Raw genomic sequence first — 21,056 nt, 5'->3', positions numbered from 1 at the left:
CAGCCAAACAGAAATTGGAATCATGCCCCACCCCTCACAAATAAATCTACAACGTGATCTATTGTATTCATTCTTCCTTTGCATGTCTTTTAATTACCTTAACATTCGTGTGATAAAAGGATAAATCACATTCTCTAGGCCTATTATTATTTATTTGTATAATTTCTTTCCTTTTATGTTTCATCTCTGTTTTGTTTTATTTATTTTAATTTCAGATTTTAAAATCATGAATTAAAACGATCCGTGGGAAAAAAAGAGTTGAATACAACCTACGGACGCTTCGCTAGACGCCATGACGTAAACACCCACACGTTTTCAAGGGCACGCGGTTAAAATGTCACAAGTCGGAATTAAACTGTGTGGAAACAAAGGACGCACGCTTAACGAAAACATTCCTCGAGACAACCGGCAAATTAGTTTAAACGTCCCACGAAACTCGACAACAGAAGCGCTAAACCGCAAACGCCCAACCGCTTAAAATAAGTAGGAATACGTACTGACCGCTGTAATTCGGTGGTTTCAGAAATGGAATTGCTGTAACGGACGGATAAAGCTCACTTATTTTAAAAACTTTCAGCACAGAATACGTAAAAGTTAACAAGGGAGGAGGAAGGGGCAGTACTATAAACGTCAAACAAATTGAAGCGTGGGTGAGTTCATAAATCTATAAACTGGTAGCGATTCTGGTCGCTTACACGGCAAGTAGTTGGCCCGTAGTTGATAATTAGGGTATAATTCAATTAATATTCTAGCACTGGATGAAACTTCTGTGTCTGTTTTGACTTACTATTCCCAAAGTGACTGATAGCTTCTTCTCTGTGCAAATTCAAAGGCATGAGAAAAATCCGATACGAAAAATTTGCCAACTTTTACGGGCATTAAGGTCGAAAGCGATTAGGTCTTCGTCTTGTAATTGTGTCGGTCTCTGGCAGATTACGGAGTAAACGTCAAACAAGAAGCCATCTGAAAACTGCAGTGTCATAACCTTTCTCAAATACTGTAAAAGATTGTTAGTTGATATGACATTTCTTGTTAACCCTGTAACGCCGATGCTCGTATAAATAATATTTAAAAATTCAGTTCTTACCTCAAGAAAAACACACACTACAAGATTAGTTGATTAATTAATGCTGTTTTGGGGAAACAATCGTTGTTTATTCAGAACAACATGCAAAATGTATAGTTATTGAATGTTAAAGTGAGTGTTACATACAAAGAGTAGCCACTGGACTTTTAAGGGTTAAAGCTTTGATGGAAAATAATTTCTGAAGGACATATTTACCTACAAGGTGTTACAACGCAGAAGACTAGCATAAAAGTTTAACGTGACTTCAGGCCTATCGCCAGTACATTTGTGCCAAAATAAAGCGTGTTTAAAAATTCATTAGCATTAACTTAAACTTCCAAATCCCAATGCTGCTTAATAAAATCTAAAATCTATTTACATGCAGCTCTCAGCAGCGATCGGACCCGAATTCGATGTTTTGTCCAGGCATTTTCCTGAAGGAACTGAATAAAACCACAAAAATCCACAAGCCGGACTCCCGAGCCAAGAATTGAACCTGGGACCTACCGAATAAAAACAAAAACTAACCACTCGACAGCCGCGTTCAGTGGACTACTAGTGACGTCAATTACTCGTGGGTAATGCTTACTTTATACCGGCCCGTGGCAAGATAAATATTCTAGACGAATTTGAAAGCACAAAATAAATAACATTCTCCGCAAAGGTTCTGGGTCAAAAATCGATCCCTTGCAACACTGCATTCAATTAATCAAGGTCTTTTTCATGAGTAATTTACGGAAACAAAACTGTATTTTTATATCTCAACAAATATTTCCGAGGTTACCTTGTAAAAAATATATTAAGCTACAAATGTACTTACCGAAACGAATAATAACTGTTCACATAGCTAAAACTAAAATTATAACAGAGTACATAAGAATGAATCTGCCGACTTTTAACTGCGACAGAAATGACATTAAAAATGAACATACCATGTGGATCTCCTGTGTTCATTGCCGTTATCATTTAGATGAAGACGAAGCGGAGGTTACAGCCACGTGCACTGGTAGTACAGAAGCAATTGGCGTATGAGGTTGGACTGCCATACCCACTACACCATAACAACATTTTGCAAGTCGTTCTTATGCAAAAGAATTCCCACACACGATAACACAATCTCTAGTTTTTATGTGACACGACTTAATGTACTGCGCTAACGTAGCCGTAACCAAACCGGAACACACGACACAGAGTCGAAACACGTTATGAAAGATAACCTGCGTTTGTACAGAAATGAATTCGGACGCATCGCTCCGGCACTCTGTCGGCAGGCAGGCGAATGCAAACTACGAAACAGTTGCCGGCAGCCAGATCGCTGCGGTTGGCTGTATCGACCCAGCAGACATCGCTAGAAAGAAGGGGCGTGGTTACGAATGTTCACGTGATTTTCATCAAATTCAAAATTATTCTGTCCCATACTCTCAATCAGAGTTTCTCTTCAAATAAGCCCCCCCCACCCCCCCATTCACAATCCAGTGGCGAATTCTCTGGTCTGAATGGTAGTGATCACTAAAATTAGAGGAATTACAAATGTTAAACAAGGCCTACTACACAATTATTGTTCTTTTATTAAAATACCTGCGCATTGTGCTGCGAATGTTTTTTTTTTTCCAGACAGCCAAAGTCGACTAGCTTGACTGCTGGTCTCACGTTCACATGCCTAAGCAGAGGTGAACGATCATCTAACCAGATATAGGGTGACGTGTGGTCAGCACGACGAACCCCCCGCCATTGCTAGTTTTCCTGACCGGATTACGCTACTTATTGTAGCTCCCCAATTTCCTCACGATGCTGGGTTGGCACCGGTCCCATACACTGGTCGAAAGCTCATGAGAAAATTTCTTCTCCCCCGAGACTCGAACCAGCGCGCATTCCGTATCGCCGGTCCGAAGCATGATGCCTCAGACCGCGAGGCTACGGCGAATGATGGGGAGGTTTAATAAAACTGCATTTCCGCACTGATACAACCCAATTTCACCCATTTTGTTTCTTATACTTTATTCGCCTTCTGATGTGTTGCCAACATGAACTGTAATAACATGCTTGCTAAAACATTATGACCCTCGTAGAAAGTAAAATTTCTCGCCGATGGTGTGATACGTTTTAGGATTCCTAACTGTTAGGTTAGGTTAGGTTTTAATACAGAATATGTTATCGGCATGTCACTATTCAAATTTCGGAGGCTATGTTGCAATCACATCAAAATACTTAGAGCGGGTGCCAAAGTTTTATTTTCCACTTAAAAAATCACCACACACAACTTAATGTGCCCCTCCCTGCGCTGACTTCGTGTATCAAAGCGATTGTCTTTTATTGAATGTCTTTAGTGCCCCTGGATGAATCAAGGGAAAACTAGAACATACATACGCAATTCGAAGAAGAAAACGAACACACAAAGAGTTTAACAGTTTTTATATTAAACATTATTCACATTTCTTACTAGGTCAGTTTCTATGTTTCTTGAAGTTAGAATTCTGAAAGGAACAGAAAGTTTTCGAAAACTGAATCTGTGTCCTTCCAGTCGATTCAACTCGAGAACCACTGAATGGATAGAGATGAAATTTGGTACGAGGATATCCAGATGTACGACTTTGAGGTCGTGGAGAATGGGCGGGAATCGGCCTAAATGTTCGTGTACGTAAATATTGTTTTTGTTAGAACAGGTTGGGACACTTTACTTTCGGTTATATTAAGTTAGGTTAGGTTACGTCACATCCATTACGTTAGGTTCGGTTAGGTTAAGGAAATTCAGGTTTAAATATGAATTTTTTTAATTTTGAATGTGGGTATTGTGAAATTTTTAATTGTGAATTTTTATATTTCGAAAAATTCTGAAAATTTTAAAATTGCGTGTGTTCACAAATTTTGGAAATTTAGAAGATTTAGAAAATGTCAAACTATGTAAATTTATTTCGCGGGATAAGGCAGACGTTATAGTACTAAATACCGAGTGACCACCGGTATAAGTGGTCTCCCTCCACCAAGTGCCAACAGCCTCTTCGGAGGGTGGATGAGTGGGTGGAGGTTCAGGGCACCCTCATGCCCTTCGGGTGAGAAATCATCCCTAAAGGCGGATGAACCCGGATGGGTCAACCACATAGGATGCTGTAGGCAAGGGGAATCCACCGCATTAAACATCATCAGGATTTACCGAGTATCAGCAGTTCAGGAGAAAAATGAGCCGTACTCTTTGTGAAATATTCCGGAGGTAAAATAGTCCCTCAAACGGATATCCGAGTGGGGACTGCAGGAGACTTCGCTTTGAAAAAGAAGAAGAACTGTAAAAGACGAATTGGAACATAGAATGTTAGGACACTAGACATAGCAGTGTTGGCTGAGAGTGAGTAAGACCTGGTAGCGACCCTGGCGGAGAAGGTGAGCACCAACTTGAACATCTTCAAAGAGAAGACTAAAACACGGCACGCAGGCGCATTGCTCACTGGGCAGCGAGCGGCTGGAGAACGAGAGTCCTTCACGTGTATCTTGGATGCAGTTATCATCAGATGGAAGGCAAAAAGCGAAAGTTATAAGCCGCATTAATTAAGCGAAGCTCGCCTTAAGCAAAAAGCACAACCTTTTCACCTCTAACAGCATTGATAAACACATCTGGTAAAGACATTTGTATGGAGTGTATTATTATATGGAAGTGAGACCTGGACAGTCGGGGAGGCAGAGAAGACGAGAATAGTGGCATTTTAAATGTGGTGCTACCGTAGAATATTGAAAATCCCCTGGGCGGACAGAGTGTCAAACGAAGAAGTGCTGCTGAGGATTGAGGAGGAGAGGCCGTGCCTACGATACACGATCCTTGAAGGTGCTGAAGAGGGAAAGAACGCTAGGGGCACACCGAGGTTAACATATATTAATCAATTTGTATCTTATATGCGTCATGTTTGTGTTTGATTAAATATATTTATTTTGTACAGTCTATACAAAAACGTTTGAAGTTTATTGGTGTTGTAAAATTATATAATATTAAAACATTTCGTTGTGTAAAATATTATATTAGCGCTCTTAATCGTAAATACGATTTTACATTATATTTTTAGCGCTTTTATTAAAACGACATGTTTCGACGGGTAATACCGTCGTCTTCAGGTTTTTATCAATTTAAAATATTTTAAAAACTATTAGATATTTGATGCAATATATTATAATGATCCGTAGTTCTGTTTGTAGCTTTCCATTTTCATGGTAAGTTGCTTATTGTAGTCAGACGTTATATTTATCTGTGGAATTAATGTTTAATTATTTTCTTGGAATGAGTATGAATTGACATAGGAAATAAATAAATAATCGTATAAATATATATTAAAAATAGTATACGAGGAACATACCAAGAGATATTATATAATTTTACAACACCAATAAACTTCAAACGTTTGTGTATAGACTGTACAAAATAAATATATATATATATTAATCAGTTAATGGAGGACACCGGCTGCCCCTCCTTTACAGCATTGAAGAGACTTGCTGAAGATCGAGAAGCTTGGAGAGCTGATGCCAACCAATCCTACAAATAGGATTGATTGTAAAAGAAGAATAATAGTACTAAATGCGTGGTCCAAAGAACGCATGAGGATCTAATGCGTATTCCGGTACGAAATACACTTTCCGATCTTGTTGAAACAGTGATATATATGTCACTGTTGCCTTTGATACTGCTGTTTCATTTGTTATTCCCTTGGTTTGCCTGCTGACGTCATAGCCCGTGATGCGACGTGGAAGTTACGTGAAGAACTCCTTTTGAATTTCATTTTACTCCAAACTGTTTCTGTGTTGTCACTAAGTCTTCAGTGTCAAGTTATAATGTACAGCTGGAAGAAAACACATGACCTTGAAACTCGAAATACGTTGTCACTTGATGATTGTTTGCAAATGCCGATAGACTAACTTCCTGTGACATTCCGTGGAATGAACTAAGTTCTTGGCAACACAAACACCCATACTAAGAACATATGTATCAAGACCACTTGGTGAAAAATATATAGAATGTCCATAACTGATTACCCTGATCAGAGTATGCTATAATTTTTTAATGATGAATCCAACATCCGTCTTCTTTTTACAGGTAAGCACGTATAGACATTTTAAGAGCCACTACGAGTGCACATGAAGAAGTTTATCAATAATGTAAGAAAACTTTGTATATTTATAGTCCGCGACTGTAATCTTGAGACTTGCGGGGTGAGGAAGTGGGGTGAAGGAGGAAGGACTTCCTGCATTCCTTGCAAGTCTCAAGATTACAGTCGCGTACTGTATCTACTTCTGTTTAAAACTGTTTGTGATTACCAGTGATTATTAAAAAAATATAGCATACTATAATCAGGGTAATCATTTATGAGCATTCTGTATATAAAAGTACACTGTTACCACCATAACTTTCCATACTCTGTTCTCTGTTGCAGTACAAATTACACTAAACTTAGTGTTTACGTCGTGAGAAAGGAACTGGCTGTTTTTTAGCCACGATATCGACACAGAGCACAACTCAACTATTCGTCAGTACCTGTTAATACCGATAGAGGCGCGTACTCCCTGCCTGCCACTTCCTGTCAAGTTCATATTTCGTCCACTGCAGATTTGTGCGTGTGTGCGCGCGAAGCGAAGGGACCTATACCACATCAGTTATCGGCCTGTAGGACTGAATGACAGAGCAACTAATTTTCAAGGATGAAATGAAAAGGATCCAGAAGGAAACAATCATGGAAATTTTAAATAAATGACAATCTGAGCGTCCGTACCTAGGAACATTAAAAAAACCCGATGAAATCTGACTGTTGTCGGCTTCTAGGGGAGTAAGAAACAAGACTTTTCTAACACAAAACGGGAGAATCATTCACTCAGCCATGAAGCCTTTTTGGGTCATGGATTATTTAATGTGGCTGCTCAAACTGCACGAATAATATTGCTTTAACTGATGGTGAGTAGGTAAGGATTTTAAAGAATACGGTAGTGACCAATTTCAACGGAGTATATGTCAGTCATTACAGGAAACTGTAAGTATTGACATCAATTTAATTTAATTGAAATAGTATACCAAGTACTTACAACAAATCAGAATTTTGAACAGCAGACAAGGAAAATAAACATTTTCTCTTTTTATGGACGTTCTAGAAAGAATTTTATATTTTTTCTGTCTCAGATCTAAATCTGTACCAATTCTCACGTTTTTCCAGTTCTTTTAGTTTACCGGTATATAATATCAAAAATTAACCACCTAGTTCACCCACACAAACACTTTCTTGCGGTCTTTGTTTCCAAATACTTGCAGCATTTTTGTGTCTGATCTCAAACACTGCTCGATATGCCTTCATCACAACCACAGCGCACGCATGTTGTAATTTCACAGAAAGCTTGGCGTATTGGAGCGAAATTTTATAAAAGAAGTCTGCAGCGAAGGTCGAGTTTTGTTTTTGAACAGTGTCTACTACGCTCAAATCTCGGGAGAGAGGGGAGACGCCAGTTACAAGCCGAAGTGGGATACACGTTCAATTCAGTTTTTAAATATCGTGTATACTAATTGAAACGCGAAGAAACATGTTTGTGCAGCCCTTCAAAGCCCAGTGATGCCATCTGTCTTAGTTTGTAACTCTTCATTCTGCCGACAGGGTTTCGTTCGATTCTCACTAAAAGAACCTGGCTAGGGACCCACTGGCGCGACTAGCCGAGTGCGGCTAGCCGCGCGCGGTTTTATTAACTCGCGACTACGCGCGGCAAGCATTTATCAGTATCTAAATGGAGGTTTAAGAGATAGCAGCCCCACTGTTCTGTCATGTCCGTCGCAAAATCGACGATACTGGATACATCCCATGTTCTTGGAACGTTCCACAAAAAGTTCATTCCATTTGCTGTACGATGATTTACGCAAACACGACGAGAAGTTTTTCAACTACACAAGAATGAGTGTGAAATCGTTCGATCAACTGTTACAACTGATCAGGGAGGAAATAGGAGGAACGGATACAAATTTTCGCCAGGGAATACGCCCTGAAAAAAAACAACTGATGTTCACTTTAAGGTATGCAAAATTTATTTCAGTTATTACACGTCAATTGTTAATTATTTAGTTAAATAACTCCACATAGTCTGAACCCTGTGACAGTTTCCGGCGATACAGCAGAATGCTCCAAGGAGTGGTCTGATGTTGACGGCCTGGATGGTGCGATGAGGTGGGGGTAGCAGATTTGTCGAATGCAGTCCGTGAGTTGTATGCGGAGAAAACAGGTTATGGTCGATAACTCTGAATCAACTTGATCAGTTCAATTTTCGCCGTACTTTTGGAGTAGTCTGGTATTTTTTTGAAGTCATCCAGAAGTGACAACAAAAATAATTTATCAGAGTCATGGTGTTCGCTCTCTAGTCTAGCTTGAAGACTTGATTTTAAAATATTAACCATTTCCAAACCAACGTAATCTTCAGTGCTTGTTTTCTTTGGAGGGGGGCGGTAGGTTTGGGACGATGGAGTATCCGACGTTTCTGCTACCACCTTCAGAAAGTGAAGCTGCTGAAAATATATGTACGAATTCTTTTTGGGGGCTGCGGCACCAATTCGTATGTTCTTTAACCGTCTTAATTCTCGGAAATAACTGTCTCTGAGGTTCTTCCATTTCTTTTGTAGCTGTACACCTGAAAATAACGAAAAACATATTTTATTTTATTGACGTAAATACGTCTATATTTTAGGATCAGTGTCATTCGGCAAAAATGTGTTACGAAAACGTGAAACGAAAAAGTGTAACTGCATTGTTATGTTACCTTGGAAACTTCAACTTTTTACTCGGCATTGTTGTTACCTATAAAACATTTCATTACATTGCTGATGGCACGTCTTATATTTGGTTCCGTATTTTTCCGGTGGAGTGCGTCTGTGTGTTTGTATGTCGTGTCCTTGAGTAAATGTGAGGTAAAATTATCGATATATTTTGTCGACATTTGACATAGGACACCAATATGTTACCACAAGTTTCACGTGTGCCCCGAATTCCGCGCCCACCAAGCATACTCAGCATTTACCTAGGAAACGTTACATTACATTTCATTACATTACTTTACATTACATTCAGCTACCACAGACCCATCTTAAGCGTAACTAATTCAAGTTAAATAAGCAAAGTCTTAATCAAAATTTACCCAATTGTAAAGCGGGTATAAAGGAAATATTTAGAATAAAGCCAATATATAAACTTCCTTTCCGTAAAGACGTATTTACGTCAAATTCTCCGGAACCGTGGTTCCACTGACAACTTTTTATTTTCAGGTATCTAGCCACGGGATGCAGTTTAGCTGAGTTTTCCCATAATTTTAGACTTGGAAAGACTACTGTCAGAACAATAATACGACAGGTTTGTTCTGCCATATGGACCAAGGTGAAAGAAGTGTGTTTACGGGAACCTACAGAGGAGGAATGGAAAAATATTGAGGAAACGTTCCAAAAACAAATATAGGTGCTGTTGACGGGAAACATATCAGAGTGAATCGGCCACCTCACAGCGGATTATTGTATTTTAACTACAAGAGATATTTTTCTATTGTGTTCCTTGCAGATTACAAGTTCATCAGAATTGATGTTGGATTCCGCTATTTATCACAAACTTATAAACAAGGAACTGCAAATCCCAGATAAGTGTCCAATATCTACAACTAATACTACGCCTACGCCTTGGTGACGAGGCATTTCCTCTCTCGGAAAACCTGATGCGTCCTTATCCCGGCAACAATTTAAGCCTCGAGAAGGAAATCTTCAACTATAGGCTAAGCCGAGCTCGAAGGGCATTTTCCATCGCCCATTGGACGTAAATATTGATGTTGCAATCGATATCGTGAAGGCATGTTGTGTTTTACATGACTTTGTTAGCACCAGAGATGGCATCGGATATGAAGACACTTTGCGTTCTTTTCCAACATCACATGAGACGTCACGAGATCACACAAGAAATACAAGACGTCCAGTATCTTGTCGAGATATGTTTACGCAGTGAAGGCCAGGTCCCATGGCAAAACAAATGCATTTAACTAATTTACATGTAGAAATCCACGTACATATACACCTGAAAATACATATATAAATAGTTTGTAACTACTTACCAAGTTGTTTCTTTTCTAACACATCCTGTTCCTCCCCTCCGAATCTCTGCACTATTTCTTCCCACAGTTTTTTTCTTATATTTTTATCACTATATTCATTCAAACCGCTGTTCCACAGTGCTGGTCGTTGTTCAATTTCCATAATGAACAAATCTGTGTCAAAAGATTTCTCGGACATCGCCATATCGAATACACGCAACTCCCGCGTGCGACCTGCAGCGTCACTGAGTTCGCTGCGGTTAAATTCGTTACTTTTATAGCCGCGCGCGACAGCTCTGCCGCCTGTGTTCCGCGTTCCTAAACTTAACCGCGCGCGACTCGGCAGCCGCGCCGCGTCAGTGGGTTTACACCTATAAAAAGCAATACAAATAACAACCGCGCGCGACAACACTCGACACGCCGCACGCGGCTAGTCGCGCCAGTGGCTCCTAGCCTAATATACGGATGCCCTGTGCATTTTATGTGCGTGTATCATAAACATCGAAGGAAAACTCTGAATGCGAAAACAGCGTGGTGTTCATTTCCAAATATCCACAATCAGATTCCATCAAAACACTATTATTGGCCTGGCCTGATTAAAACATCGCTTCGTAACAAATACATAAATATGTACTTTTCTGTAATATAAAATAGTAACGTAGCGTTATTTACCTGTGGCTTATTCGACGACACTGTCAGTATCTCAGATTGACTTGCGGGATGATTTATGAATCGGAAAGGATAACGAAGGTAGCGGTTATACTGCGTTCCTACGTTTTTGGCCACTGAACTTTGTGAATTGGAACCTCGGAGCGAGTCACTTACCATAAGTTTGCTGGAAGGGATGGCAGCAGGCCGCGTACAGTACACTCCAAATAAAATATCACCACGGTATGTAACACAGGAAAGTCGATTTCACTGCACTACACATCACTAGAAAATTAACACTGCAGAGATTATTAGATAATAAATTTGTTCTAGTTTCTCCACATGCTGACATACATTCTCCCATTCCTCTTGCCCAATTTCTTCGAATCTCTGGCGACACAGATTCTCGACATCCTTTATTTTCAATGACGTGTTCTTGCTTGCAACCCGTTATTTTATATTGTCTGCCAAAATCTGATCAATCACATAACATTTGTGCTTTGACTTATTTAATTTGATTAAATCGTACAGTTGAGCTTTGAACACGTTGTCACAAAATGGGATGTTCATTTCCAATAGCCAGGCTTTCATTTCGTCCATCTTTGATTAAGACCTCGGTGGTTTGTCTGTCTGAGTGTTGTGATACGAGGCGTTGTCAATGACCAGAAAGGAGAATGCATGCTGTTAACACAGCACAGTCGCAAGACAACGTCAGGCTTCCACACTGATGCACTGACACAGATTGTACTGACCGACGGAAACTCCTTCCTTCACTGAGTGGTCCGCATACTGGGCTGTCCCTACAAGGTCAGCGGCCATAAGGGGTGGATCCAGTTCTAGAACCTGTGACATTTGCCTGTAGGCAGTGCGGAAAGCAACGAAATGTCGGAACTCCACGTCTTCAGAAAGAAATTTGAACTCCAAACTTCCATAACACGAACTCGGCCCTTATTCCTATTGCACTGGAGGTTGAGTCTGGACGTGGTGGCAAATCAGGACACCAGATCCAGCTTTGAATCGAATCAAGACTTACGAAGGCTCGTATTAGTTGCACGAAGAAAATGTTTACACTAATGCAGAGCGAGACCTCTGCCATTTATCACAGCAACTATTTTTGTAACAAGCTGATAGAAATTAAAGCAAGCTGGTAGCAGCCTCATTCATAGTCTAATAAATGTGTTTAAAGTAATACTAAAAATTGATGCACTAAATAGAAATAAAATGTTCATTTAAGGTAAACGCTGTCCTGATCTAAACTTCATGAACTTGCTCATTTCATACCAAGTCAAATAAAAATAAATTAAGTTTCAACTATACCATTATTAATTTGCATTGTTTTCATTTTCAAGTAGACCTGCAAGCAAAGGTTTCCCGAGAGTTTCAACTTTTGTTGTGACAAAATCCCTAGATATGAATTAGTGAATTTCAGCAATTTTTAGCATGCGGTAGGCAATTTTCTTCCACAATATCATTATTTAAAAAGTCAGAAACACAAAATTTTGTGTCCAGCATTAATTTTTCTCAAGAACTCGATTGGTGCAACGTTTATACATACATCTGCAATAGTTTTGAAGTTATGACCTTCGAAGAAGCCTTTTTTTTAAAAACTGTATAACCGCCCACCTCTATTCGCACTTGTATCCCGACTAGCTGAGAGGTGCGATCGGCACAGTTTGTTATAGGATCTATTACTCAAAGAATATATGTGTGATGGGAACTTGCGTGTGGAATGATGCAACCATGTCACAACGTCTGCTCCAGACCGTGTCGGAAGCTGAAGTCCCTTGATACTTGCCAACGTGAGAGAACCGGACTTCCCAAGTAAAAAAATTTGTTCCTTCCCACAAGCTATTTCCTTTCTGACCATTGTCAAAAAGACGATCAACACGTGTCTGCGTTTATGGGGTGGGGGATAGGTTGTTCATGTTTTATATTGAAAGAAATCATTCTGCCAGGCACTGAAACTGTTATTTTACTTGACTTTTCTAAGAGCAGCTCATTTTTATGTCAATTTGGAAAGAAAACAAGAGATCAACTAGAAAACTGATCTGGCCACTCACTTTCCAGCCTTCAATACTTTATTGTCACACATCAGGGGCAGAAAATGGCATAAAACAAGTGACCGTCTTGAGCAGACAGCAACTATGGTCCTCTCTTTTGGAAGTAACATTATACACCGACTGGTTTCCGATGTTTTGCCACGTGTAACAGATGTACATTATTTCTGTGATGGTATGAGACCACAATACAAGAACTGTAAAAACTTCTTACACTGAAGTTGTCATAAAGAAGATTTTCACGTAACTGCAGAATGGTGGAACAGTAAAGACACCAAATTTTATATTTCTGACTTTTTAAATAATGGAGATATTTATATATTTATAAAAAAAAGGCTGCAACATCTTAAAAACTGCCGAACTTCATTAACTGATACCTTCGAATTTAGTCACAAAACAAAACTGAAACATTGGGAAAACTTTTACTTCATGGATATCCACTTGCAAAATAAAAATCACAAAAATTGGTGATGACATGATTGGTGGTACCGTTTGATTAAATGTCGAATGACCCAAATAACTACTTACCAATGCCAGGAAAGACAAAATTTTGCATTCATATTACATTTGTTAAGATCAGATGTTGGCAGAAGAATGGCAAAAGGTAAATTTATAGATCTTCCAAAAGCACATTAAAAATCACCATGGTATGGTACTTTACAACTTACCCCCCCCCCCCCTTCACCCATAAAAGCCCTTCACTGTACATCTCTAAATGTTATTAATGACGAATTACTAATTTCAATTTTTTGGACTTTTTCAATCACCATTATTCGTCCTAAAAAAACACTGTTTCAGGAGATGGCTCTTCCCCCTTCCTTCTCCTTGATCTGATCATCCTAAATGTGTTTGGTGAAGAGTACAATTTACAAAGCTACCCACTACGCCATTTCCTCCAGCCTCCTTTGGTCCAAACACTCATAAACCCCCAATCTGCGTTCTTCTCGAAACGTAAGACATAAACGTTCATCTCCATACAAAACAAAAGGGTAAAAATATAATTTCTTACATTTTCATATTCAGATTTGTAAATAGCAGCCAGGAAAACAAAATTATAAACTGTAAGTTGCTAGCAAGAAGCATTGTATAATTTAAACTGCTCTTACTAATTACAATTTTGATTTGTTATCAGCATTCCCAAATATTAGAAATTTGCCACATTTTTAAATTATTTTATTTTGTCTTGCACGAACACCTACTTCACTTTTTTCCTTGTTTACTTAGTGACTAACTTCCTTATTAACATCGACATACATAAGAAGCTCATCTGTCTCATTCAATTTCAATGTTTCTTGACCCTTCTTCTTCTTCTTGTAGCGTTATAACCCCATGTGGGTCTTAGCTTGTTCCACGAGTTTTTTCCATTCTGTCCTATCATTCACAATTCTTCTCCATCCCCTTACTCCCATCGTCCTCACATCCTCCTCCACGTCGTCTACCCATCATTTCTGTGGTCTCCCTCTCATCCTTCTTCCCATCGGCCTCCATTCCATCACTCTTCTAGTTACCGTTTCCTTCCATTCTTGCAACATGGCCAAGCCAGGCTAACCTTTTGTTTCTTGACGCTTACTGAGAGCATATTCTACAGCAATGAGAAAAATAATGGTGATAAAAATTTCCTTGTTCCAGACCATTCTGAATAGGAGATTAGAAATAGTGTCCCACAACAGGATGTCCATAGCCTAACTATGTGCTCTTGGGATCATTTTGAGTCAAAAAGTTCAAATAAACGTCGGTCCGACCGCAACGGTTTGTCAAGAAAATGCTCCGCACTCACTATGTATTGGCTGCGTTTCAGAAATTAGTTCACTAAGCCGCACGTAGACAAGACACAGGGCAGTCAGTGCTTCAAGACAATGTGACACCTCAGAGCTACTTGCGTTTCCTACAGGAAGAGCTGTGGCTGCAGCGAGATGGCGCACCTCCTCATTTTGGTAGGCAGGTGACTGAATTTCTGAATCGACAGTTTCCATACCGTTGGATTGATCGATGTGGTCCAGTTGCATGGCCAGCAAGATCACCAATCACCGGATCTGTTGCCTTTGGATCACTTTCTCTGGAGTCACATGAAATCTCTGGTGTATGCCGTCAAGTCAAACAGTAGGGCTGAGCCGCTGAATCAAATATTGGACTCCAGTGCTAATATCAGAAATGATCATGTCTCTGTGAAGAGGGCTCTTATTTCAATTACACAAAGGGCTCAACTGTGCATCAACAGTCAGGGTGGCCATTTCGAGTCACATAAATAACGTAAAAAATAAAAATGCAATTTAGAGTATAGTCTAAACTTAACAACAATGTAACCTAAAAATATATGGAAATAATGTAAAAGTTACAAATGCAATAAAATACCCATTGTCATTTTCTTGACAAACTGTTGCAGATTGGACCCATGTTTATTTGAACTTTTCAACTCAAAATGATCTGTCCCAAGAGCATGTGTTAAGCTATGGATATCCTGTTGCAGGAAACCCTCTGTATATACCTATTTGAGCCAAACTAAAAGTTTAATTTTAACACATTTTAATTAGACTGGTTTTACAGGCACACCAAATTCAATGAGAATTTTGTATAATACTTCTCTCTTAACTAAATCATGTCTTCCTGAAGTCTACAAATAGCCGAAATACTGTCCTACTCTACTCTCACATGTTCTCCAGTATCTGACAAAACAAGAAAAACTGATCAGTAGTTAATTACATCAGAATCTAAATTGATAATCCCCAGTAATTTTGTCCACATATGAACTTAACCTCACCAGAAGAATGATGGATTAAATTCTGTATGCAATTGATGACAATGATACTCCTAGATAAGCTACTTCTCAGCTTTTATCACCCCTATTATAAACAGGTACAATAACTGAGTCCTTTCACAGAACAGGCAATTCTTCCTTATTACAAATAGAATTAATTCATTTGTAGTTATCAGAAGTCAGAACACACTGTCTTATAGGTAATTCAGTGCAACATAAAAGTTGAATTTTGGTACTCACTGAAGTGGAGAACTCAAGGTCATAGCTCATGTCCCACTGAACTAACTGTACCTCCTGCTTGCTTCAGTTCTGTTGGAATGTGAGCAACTGGTGATTTATAAGTTTTCAACTTTTCAATAGCAATGTGTACCTGAAAACAGGCTCAGAAACTAAAGTCACAGCTGCATGCATGTAACTATTTCTACTTCACTCTAAAATTACTGTTTCATTCTGTAGCTTTGGTGATCAATTTAACAATAAAATATATAACACCCCAAAGTAAACTATATAACATCCTCAGAGGTAATGGCTGTACTGCAGGCACTGGGCAATAATTTCGTAAAAGTATTGATAAGAACGCATCTTGAAGTGTTATACGACTATTTGCAAACTGATCCTAACAACTCAGTTAAAATTCGAACTTGGTTGTAAATTCATTGTACTTAACACGCTTGTTAGAACAGCTACTGAAAATGTGTTCATAATATTTAAACATATTACATATCATAAATTATCTGACATGACATAAACATCCGTTTAAATTACCTCTACAGCTGAGCACAGGTTCATACACGGATATCGCAGTGGAGAATAAATTAAACCACCATTAAAAAAATCTTCTGTATTTCATATATAAAAGCATAAAATATAAATCTCATAAAAAGATACAACATCTGGAAAATTGTATTTCCTATTAAAACAATGACTAGCTGGAGGGAACATCATATAAAATGGAAATTAATTCCACCTTAACCAGGAACCACAATATCAAGGAAAGCAGAGAAACAAAATCAAAATGGAACTTGTAGAACATCATCTCCTGTTATATGGCAACCAAAGTTTCTGAAAATATTTTCAACCAAACCAATTCCTGCAGTTCTCAACAAAACCGCCGATATTTTCACAAAAAGTCACAAAGATGGAAATAAAATACAAACATCTAACCTTATCATACTGAAGTTCCTGATCAATACATCGATATAGGCAAATTCGATTCTACAGCAACTTCATAAATCGATTACCTATTATGCTGCCGCCTATTGTAAATGCAAGGAACTACCTTAACACTATGATACCGCTTCGTGTTATAGGTAGTTTTGAAAGCAAGTAATCTTACCAACTTAAGAAATACAAGGTAATCGCATTAGTTTCGCTGTCCATTGTCGTGGTTTACAGATTGGCGACGTCTAAAACCACAATTCCAAAACTTCATACGATTCAAGTTCACAAATTAAACTATTCTTCACGACTTAATAACACTACGTATGTCGAAAATCACTACACGTTCACTACCAAAATACAAGTAACCCGCGAATCCACCTAAAAATATTTTAAAATGTCGTCAATTACCAAATTACGTGACTAACACAATATCCAATACGAAAATAGCACCATGAAAACCCAATTTCAATCATTTATAATTAGAGATAATTGTTTTTCCTCTTATTTCTCACAAGAGAAAGTTATCAGGGGGGAAGCCATTATCTAAATTTCATAAATACAAAAGTGTGGGTATACATACATAAAATCCTGTTAACCGTCCAACCTTCATCCGCACTGTATAAATTTTGTTGGGAAAATATACATGTACGGTGTTCAACTGCAAATTCAGTCAGAAAACCCCGACCAAGACAGTAGGTCAAAATAAAACTGTCCCAGACAGTACCACAGCTTTGTTCATTTATGTTGCATTAGTATGCTCTCAGAAGCCAAAGCGTAGGTACTTTAATCACAGCATATTTCTGGACATATAATGGAACTGGAGATCATAAGAGAGAAATTCCATATACTATGCACTTGCTTATTTTACCCAAATAAAATTGTGTTCTCCATTTATTGCTCTTGCACTGACAAATGCAAGTACAATATAATGCAATATAAATGAACAAAAATTAAACATTTTTCTTTTTGTAAGGGTAAATACTTAACCACACATTCTACAGAAGGTGTACATATACTCTACCATATGGGAAATATAATTACTCTGTAACAATATCTATCACACATTAACAACACATGTAAACATGTATTTATGTTATAAGCATTCTATGTCAATCAATTAAAACCTAAAAGCACGTGCAAACAGGAAGGTGCATAAAGAATGAAAAGACTAAGTTTAGATATATGGAAACTTGGAGACTGTAGGCAACTGGTGCCAACTATACATACGACAATTAGCATTAACTGAGCTTCAGACAGTCTTTCAAAAATCCGAATTACAATTTCTGTACATCTGGTTTTGCAAATTCCACTGGGTGAATCAAACTTCAATTCATTACAATATATCATACATAACATATGTAATTAGGATAAATGGTACGAATATGGCTCATCATGTGATTTGCTTATTGAAACAAATCTGGTGCATTTTGTTTGCAGATGGTTTTGGTGTACTTAATTAATAATTATAAAATCAGTGACAATACTCATAACTGACATCTCACCATGATGTTCCACATACTTCCATTCAAACACAAAATTTCATGTTGATATTATTGTATATGGTCTATCATTAAACCATAACACCTATATGGACTGCAAACAATAAAATAGCAATGACTGAACCCAACCATGTTTCATTATTATGTGTTAAGATTACTTAAATTTTTGCTGAATTATCTGATTAACCATCACATTAAAGTTTTGAAGCCTCAACCTGAAATAAGTTCATTCCATAAAGGAAATTACACCTGACACTGTTCAAGCACAAAACACAAATTACTGAAGATCAGACATGTGCATGTGTGTACAACTTATGTAAGCTATGCAGTAATAGTTCAAAATTTTGCAAAGTATGGGTTCATTCAACTGCATACATCTTCCTTGATAAACATCATAACAGGATCTTCTTTAAGATTTACTGTTCCCAGCAAAAAGAAATACAAACCATTTGTGTTGTACATAACTTTGAAGATTGCCTATTAATTTTTGTCTTCCAATACAAATACAAGATAAACTGAAAGTATTTCTCAAAATTAAAGATCTCATAATAATTTTCTGGATGTAGAAAAGAAAAGTTACATGTATATCACTTTGAATTTCTAATTCATCTCCAATTCAAAAAATTAATTATTGGCAGCCATGTATTTACCCCTGTAAAATTCACCATCCACCAAAATGGCCATGATTTCCCCTGAAAGGCCTGAAAACTCCTCTATGTCCTCTACCAAAAGGCCTATCAAGAGGAGGTCGGAAGGGAAATCGGACAGGAGGACCACCGCGCATGGGTCCATTCCACATTGGCCTGGACCTGGGAATAAATCCACCACGTGGGAAGTTATTGAATGGACGACCTCGGCCTCTTTGACCCCTGTCCTGTTCCATTCTGCCCATATCAAGTTTTTCAAGTTCTGCTAGTTCATTATTCATCCAGTGTTCACTGCCATCTACCTCCAAATGTTTCTTCAGATGTTCATCTCCTTTTCTTGCAACAGGTTCAATTTCTGGGATACTGCTGACTTGTGTGACATTCTCTTCAGTTGCTATATCCTCATTATGATTTGGTGGGTCTTCAGTTGTTTCATCTGTACGAACATTCTCTGTAACACTACTACCAACGTTCACTTCAGCTGTTTCCTTTTCTGGATCTGGATCAGGAGTCCTCTGTCTCCCATCACTATTCACTTTTACTTCTGGTTTCTCCTGTTCTTTCAAAACAGGCTCTGATGTGGGTGAAGGTGAAGGTGGCAGTGACAGCAGAAGTGTTTCTGTAGTTACCTCCTCTTCCAAAGCAACTTCTTCACAAGACAATGTGTCTTGAATTTCAACGTGTGATTCTATTTCTGACTGAGGTTTTATTTCAACTGCAACATTAAAACTCTCTGACTGTGGTACAAGAACTATATGAGGGGGGAGAGGGGGAACAGGTGGTGGAGGAAACATCATGGAAGGTCTGAAACTCCTTGCCACACTAGGAGGAGGAAGCCTCTTTATTCCTTGGGGTGTCAACAGGAGTGGCATGCGAGGACGAGGTCCCATTCCACGAGGAGCATGTGTATTTCCTCCTATACCACTTATAGTTGGAATCTTTTGACAGCCATATACATGACTTCTTGACCTTACTCGGTCTTCTTTTACTTCATTCAGAGGTGAATTGGCTAAAATCTTTGAATGACTGTTTATGTTGAATGATATAACAGGTTTATTATTTTGAGATGTTTCAAAACTTTTATCTTTCTCAGTCACTACTTCTTTCTTCTCACTTGCAATTTCTTCAGCCATTTCTTCATCACTCATTTCCATATCCACACTTTCCACATTATCTTGGTTTTCATCTTGCTGCCTGCGACCAACAGAATGAGGCTGATGTAGTCTGTAATCCAGATCTCTCTGTTGCAAGATTTCTTTTTTGCTTAAATTGCTGATTATTGCCGTAGTACGATAATCTTGGTCACTGTGACACCAGTCCAAACGAGGAATCGGTGGAGGAGGCAATGCCGAATTATCACGTACAGGAGAACCAGTTAAACTAATAAGATTACGATGGTCCACATCTTTCTTACGAGGCATCAGCGGGCGATGGTCCATATCTTTTTTGGCCTTATTTGCTGGAGTTACAGGTGGAATCACACGGTGATCTGTATCCTTCAAATGTTTCACTGGGAGTGAAATCCGACAGTCAGTGTCTTTTGTGTGATTGATCTGTGGCAGTTGCACCAGAGTGCGGTGGTCTACATCTCCACTGCTGGACATCAACACAGAATCAACCACTGAATCATCATATTCGACCGGATCGCTGAAACCTTCCTTCTCATACAATGGTGGTGACTCTGGGGTGTCCAAGGTAAGTGGTGGTGCCTTATTCGGTGGCATGACAGGCATCCACTCAGTTGTTTTGTCATGTTCCTCTCTTTCCCAAGCAGAGGCAGTGTCACCCCATGTGGGAAACTTAGGAGGCAGTTTAGTATTCCAAGCATCTTCCTCCCGTTCCACTGATTGTTCATACTTGTATGATGGTTCTTCCAAAGGGAACAAATTTGGTGGCAATGGTGGTGGTTGCAAAGGGGTAGATGTTTGTCCAGGATAGTCATATTGGTCTGTTGTATTCAGTTCTGCGGTTGGACTGTAAATGGACTTTGAAGCAGTCTGCAGAAGTGTGCTCTGTGGAGGTGGATCCACATTAAGGCCTGGAATGATTGGACTGCCTCCCGATGGTATCAAAGACTTTAAGAACTCTGTGATGTTGAATCCCTCATCAGGCTTCGTTCTTGAATTTATTACTTCGATTGGTTTCCCCTTAAAA

General features: G+C 38.7%; 3 protein-coding genes and 1 long non-coding RNA gene across 6 annotated transcripts in view; 1 reads left to right on the top strand and 3 right to left on the bottom strand.

The window, feature by feature from the left end:
- Positions 1–2,339, bottom strand: part of Mctp (multiple C2 domain and transmembrane region protein) — a 245,213-nt gene extending 242,874 nt beyond the window's left edge. Inside the window, exon 1 of the mRNA XM_087343294.1 lies at positions 1,999–2,339. Within this exon, the coding sequence (XP_087199420.1) occupies positions 1,999–2,032 (34 nt within the window). The 5' untranslated portion in view covers positions 2,033–2,339. The remainder of the gene's footprint in view (positions 1–1,998) is intronic.
- A 5,740-nt stretch (positions 2,340–8,079) lies between these two features.
- On the bottom strand, positions 8,080–16,354 carry LOC110835438 (uncharacterized). 2 transcript variants are annotated; one of them, XR_015533728.1, is made up of 3 exons: positions 15,836–16,354; positions 10,961–14,422; positions 8,558–8,698 (listed from the first exon to the last, which is right to left on the bottom strand). XR_015533728.1 is itself a non-coding variant. In XM_022075644.2 (2 exons), the coding sequence occupies exons 1-2, from the start codon at positions 10,338–10,340 to the stop codon at positions 8,298–8,300; spliced, it is 585 nt and encodes a 194-aa protein (XP_021931336.2). In that variant the 5' UTR covers positions 10,341–10,801; the 3' UTR covers positions 8,080–8,297. The 2 variants fall into 2 exon arrangements, 1 of the variants encoding a protein (XP_021931336.2); XM_022075644.2 differs by lacking the exons at positions 10,961–14,422; positions 15,836–16,354 and adding an exon at positions 10,157–10,801 and having other exon boundaries at positions 8,080–8,698.
- Positions 8,694–10,155, top strand: LOC110835455 (uncharacterized). Its single transcript, XR_002544915.2, has 2 exons — positions 8,694–8,975; positions 9,330–10,155. It is a non-coding gene; the product is annotated as an uncharacterized LOC110835455 (long non-coding RNA).
- A 67-nt stretch (positions 16,355–16,421) lies between the features above and the next one.
- Positions 16,422–21,056, bottom strand: part of LOC110835453 (uncharacterized) — a 41,967-nt gene continuing 37,332 nt past the window's right edge. For both annotated transcript variants that reach the window (XM_022075673.2, XM_022075674.2), the window contains one exon: positions 16,422–21,049. In XM_022075673.2, the coding sequence (XP_021931365.1) occupies positions 18,917–21,049 (2,133 nt within the window). In that variant the 3' untranslated portion in view covers positions 16,422–18,916. The remainder of the gene's footprint in view (positions 21,050–21,056) is intronic.

This window comes from Zootermopsis nevadensis, unplaced genomic scaffold, assembly GCF_977971745.1.
Source record: "Zootermopsis nevadensis isolate Lab colony 2312 unplaced genomic scaffold, Znev_1.0 Znev_ptg000005l, whole genome shotgun sequence".
NCBI lineage: Eukaryota > Metazoa > Arthropoda > Insecta > Blattodea > Termopsidae > Zootermopsis > Zootermopsis nevadensis.
This window is presented reverse-complemented; position numbering and strand designations above follow the sequence as displayed.

Excerpts from the sequence above, each read along its gene's own strand:
- LOC110835438 (XM_022075644.2), bottom strand. The coding sequence starts at position 10,340 with ATGGCGATGTCCGAGAAATCTTTTGACACAGATTTGTTCATTATGGAA. Across the intron at positions 8,699-10,156 it reads GTTAGAAAAGAAACAACTTG|GTGTACAGCTACAAAAGAAA; the intron begins GTAAGTAGTTAC and ends CGTTATTTTCAG.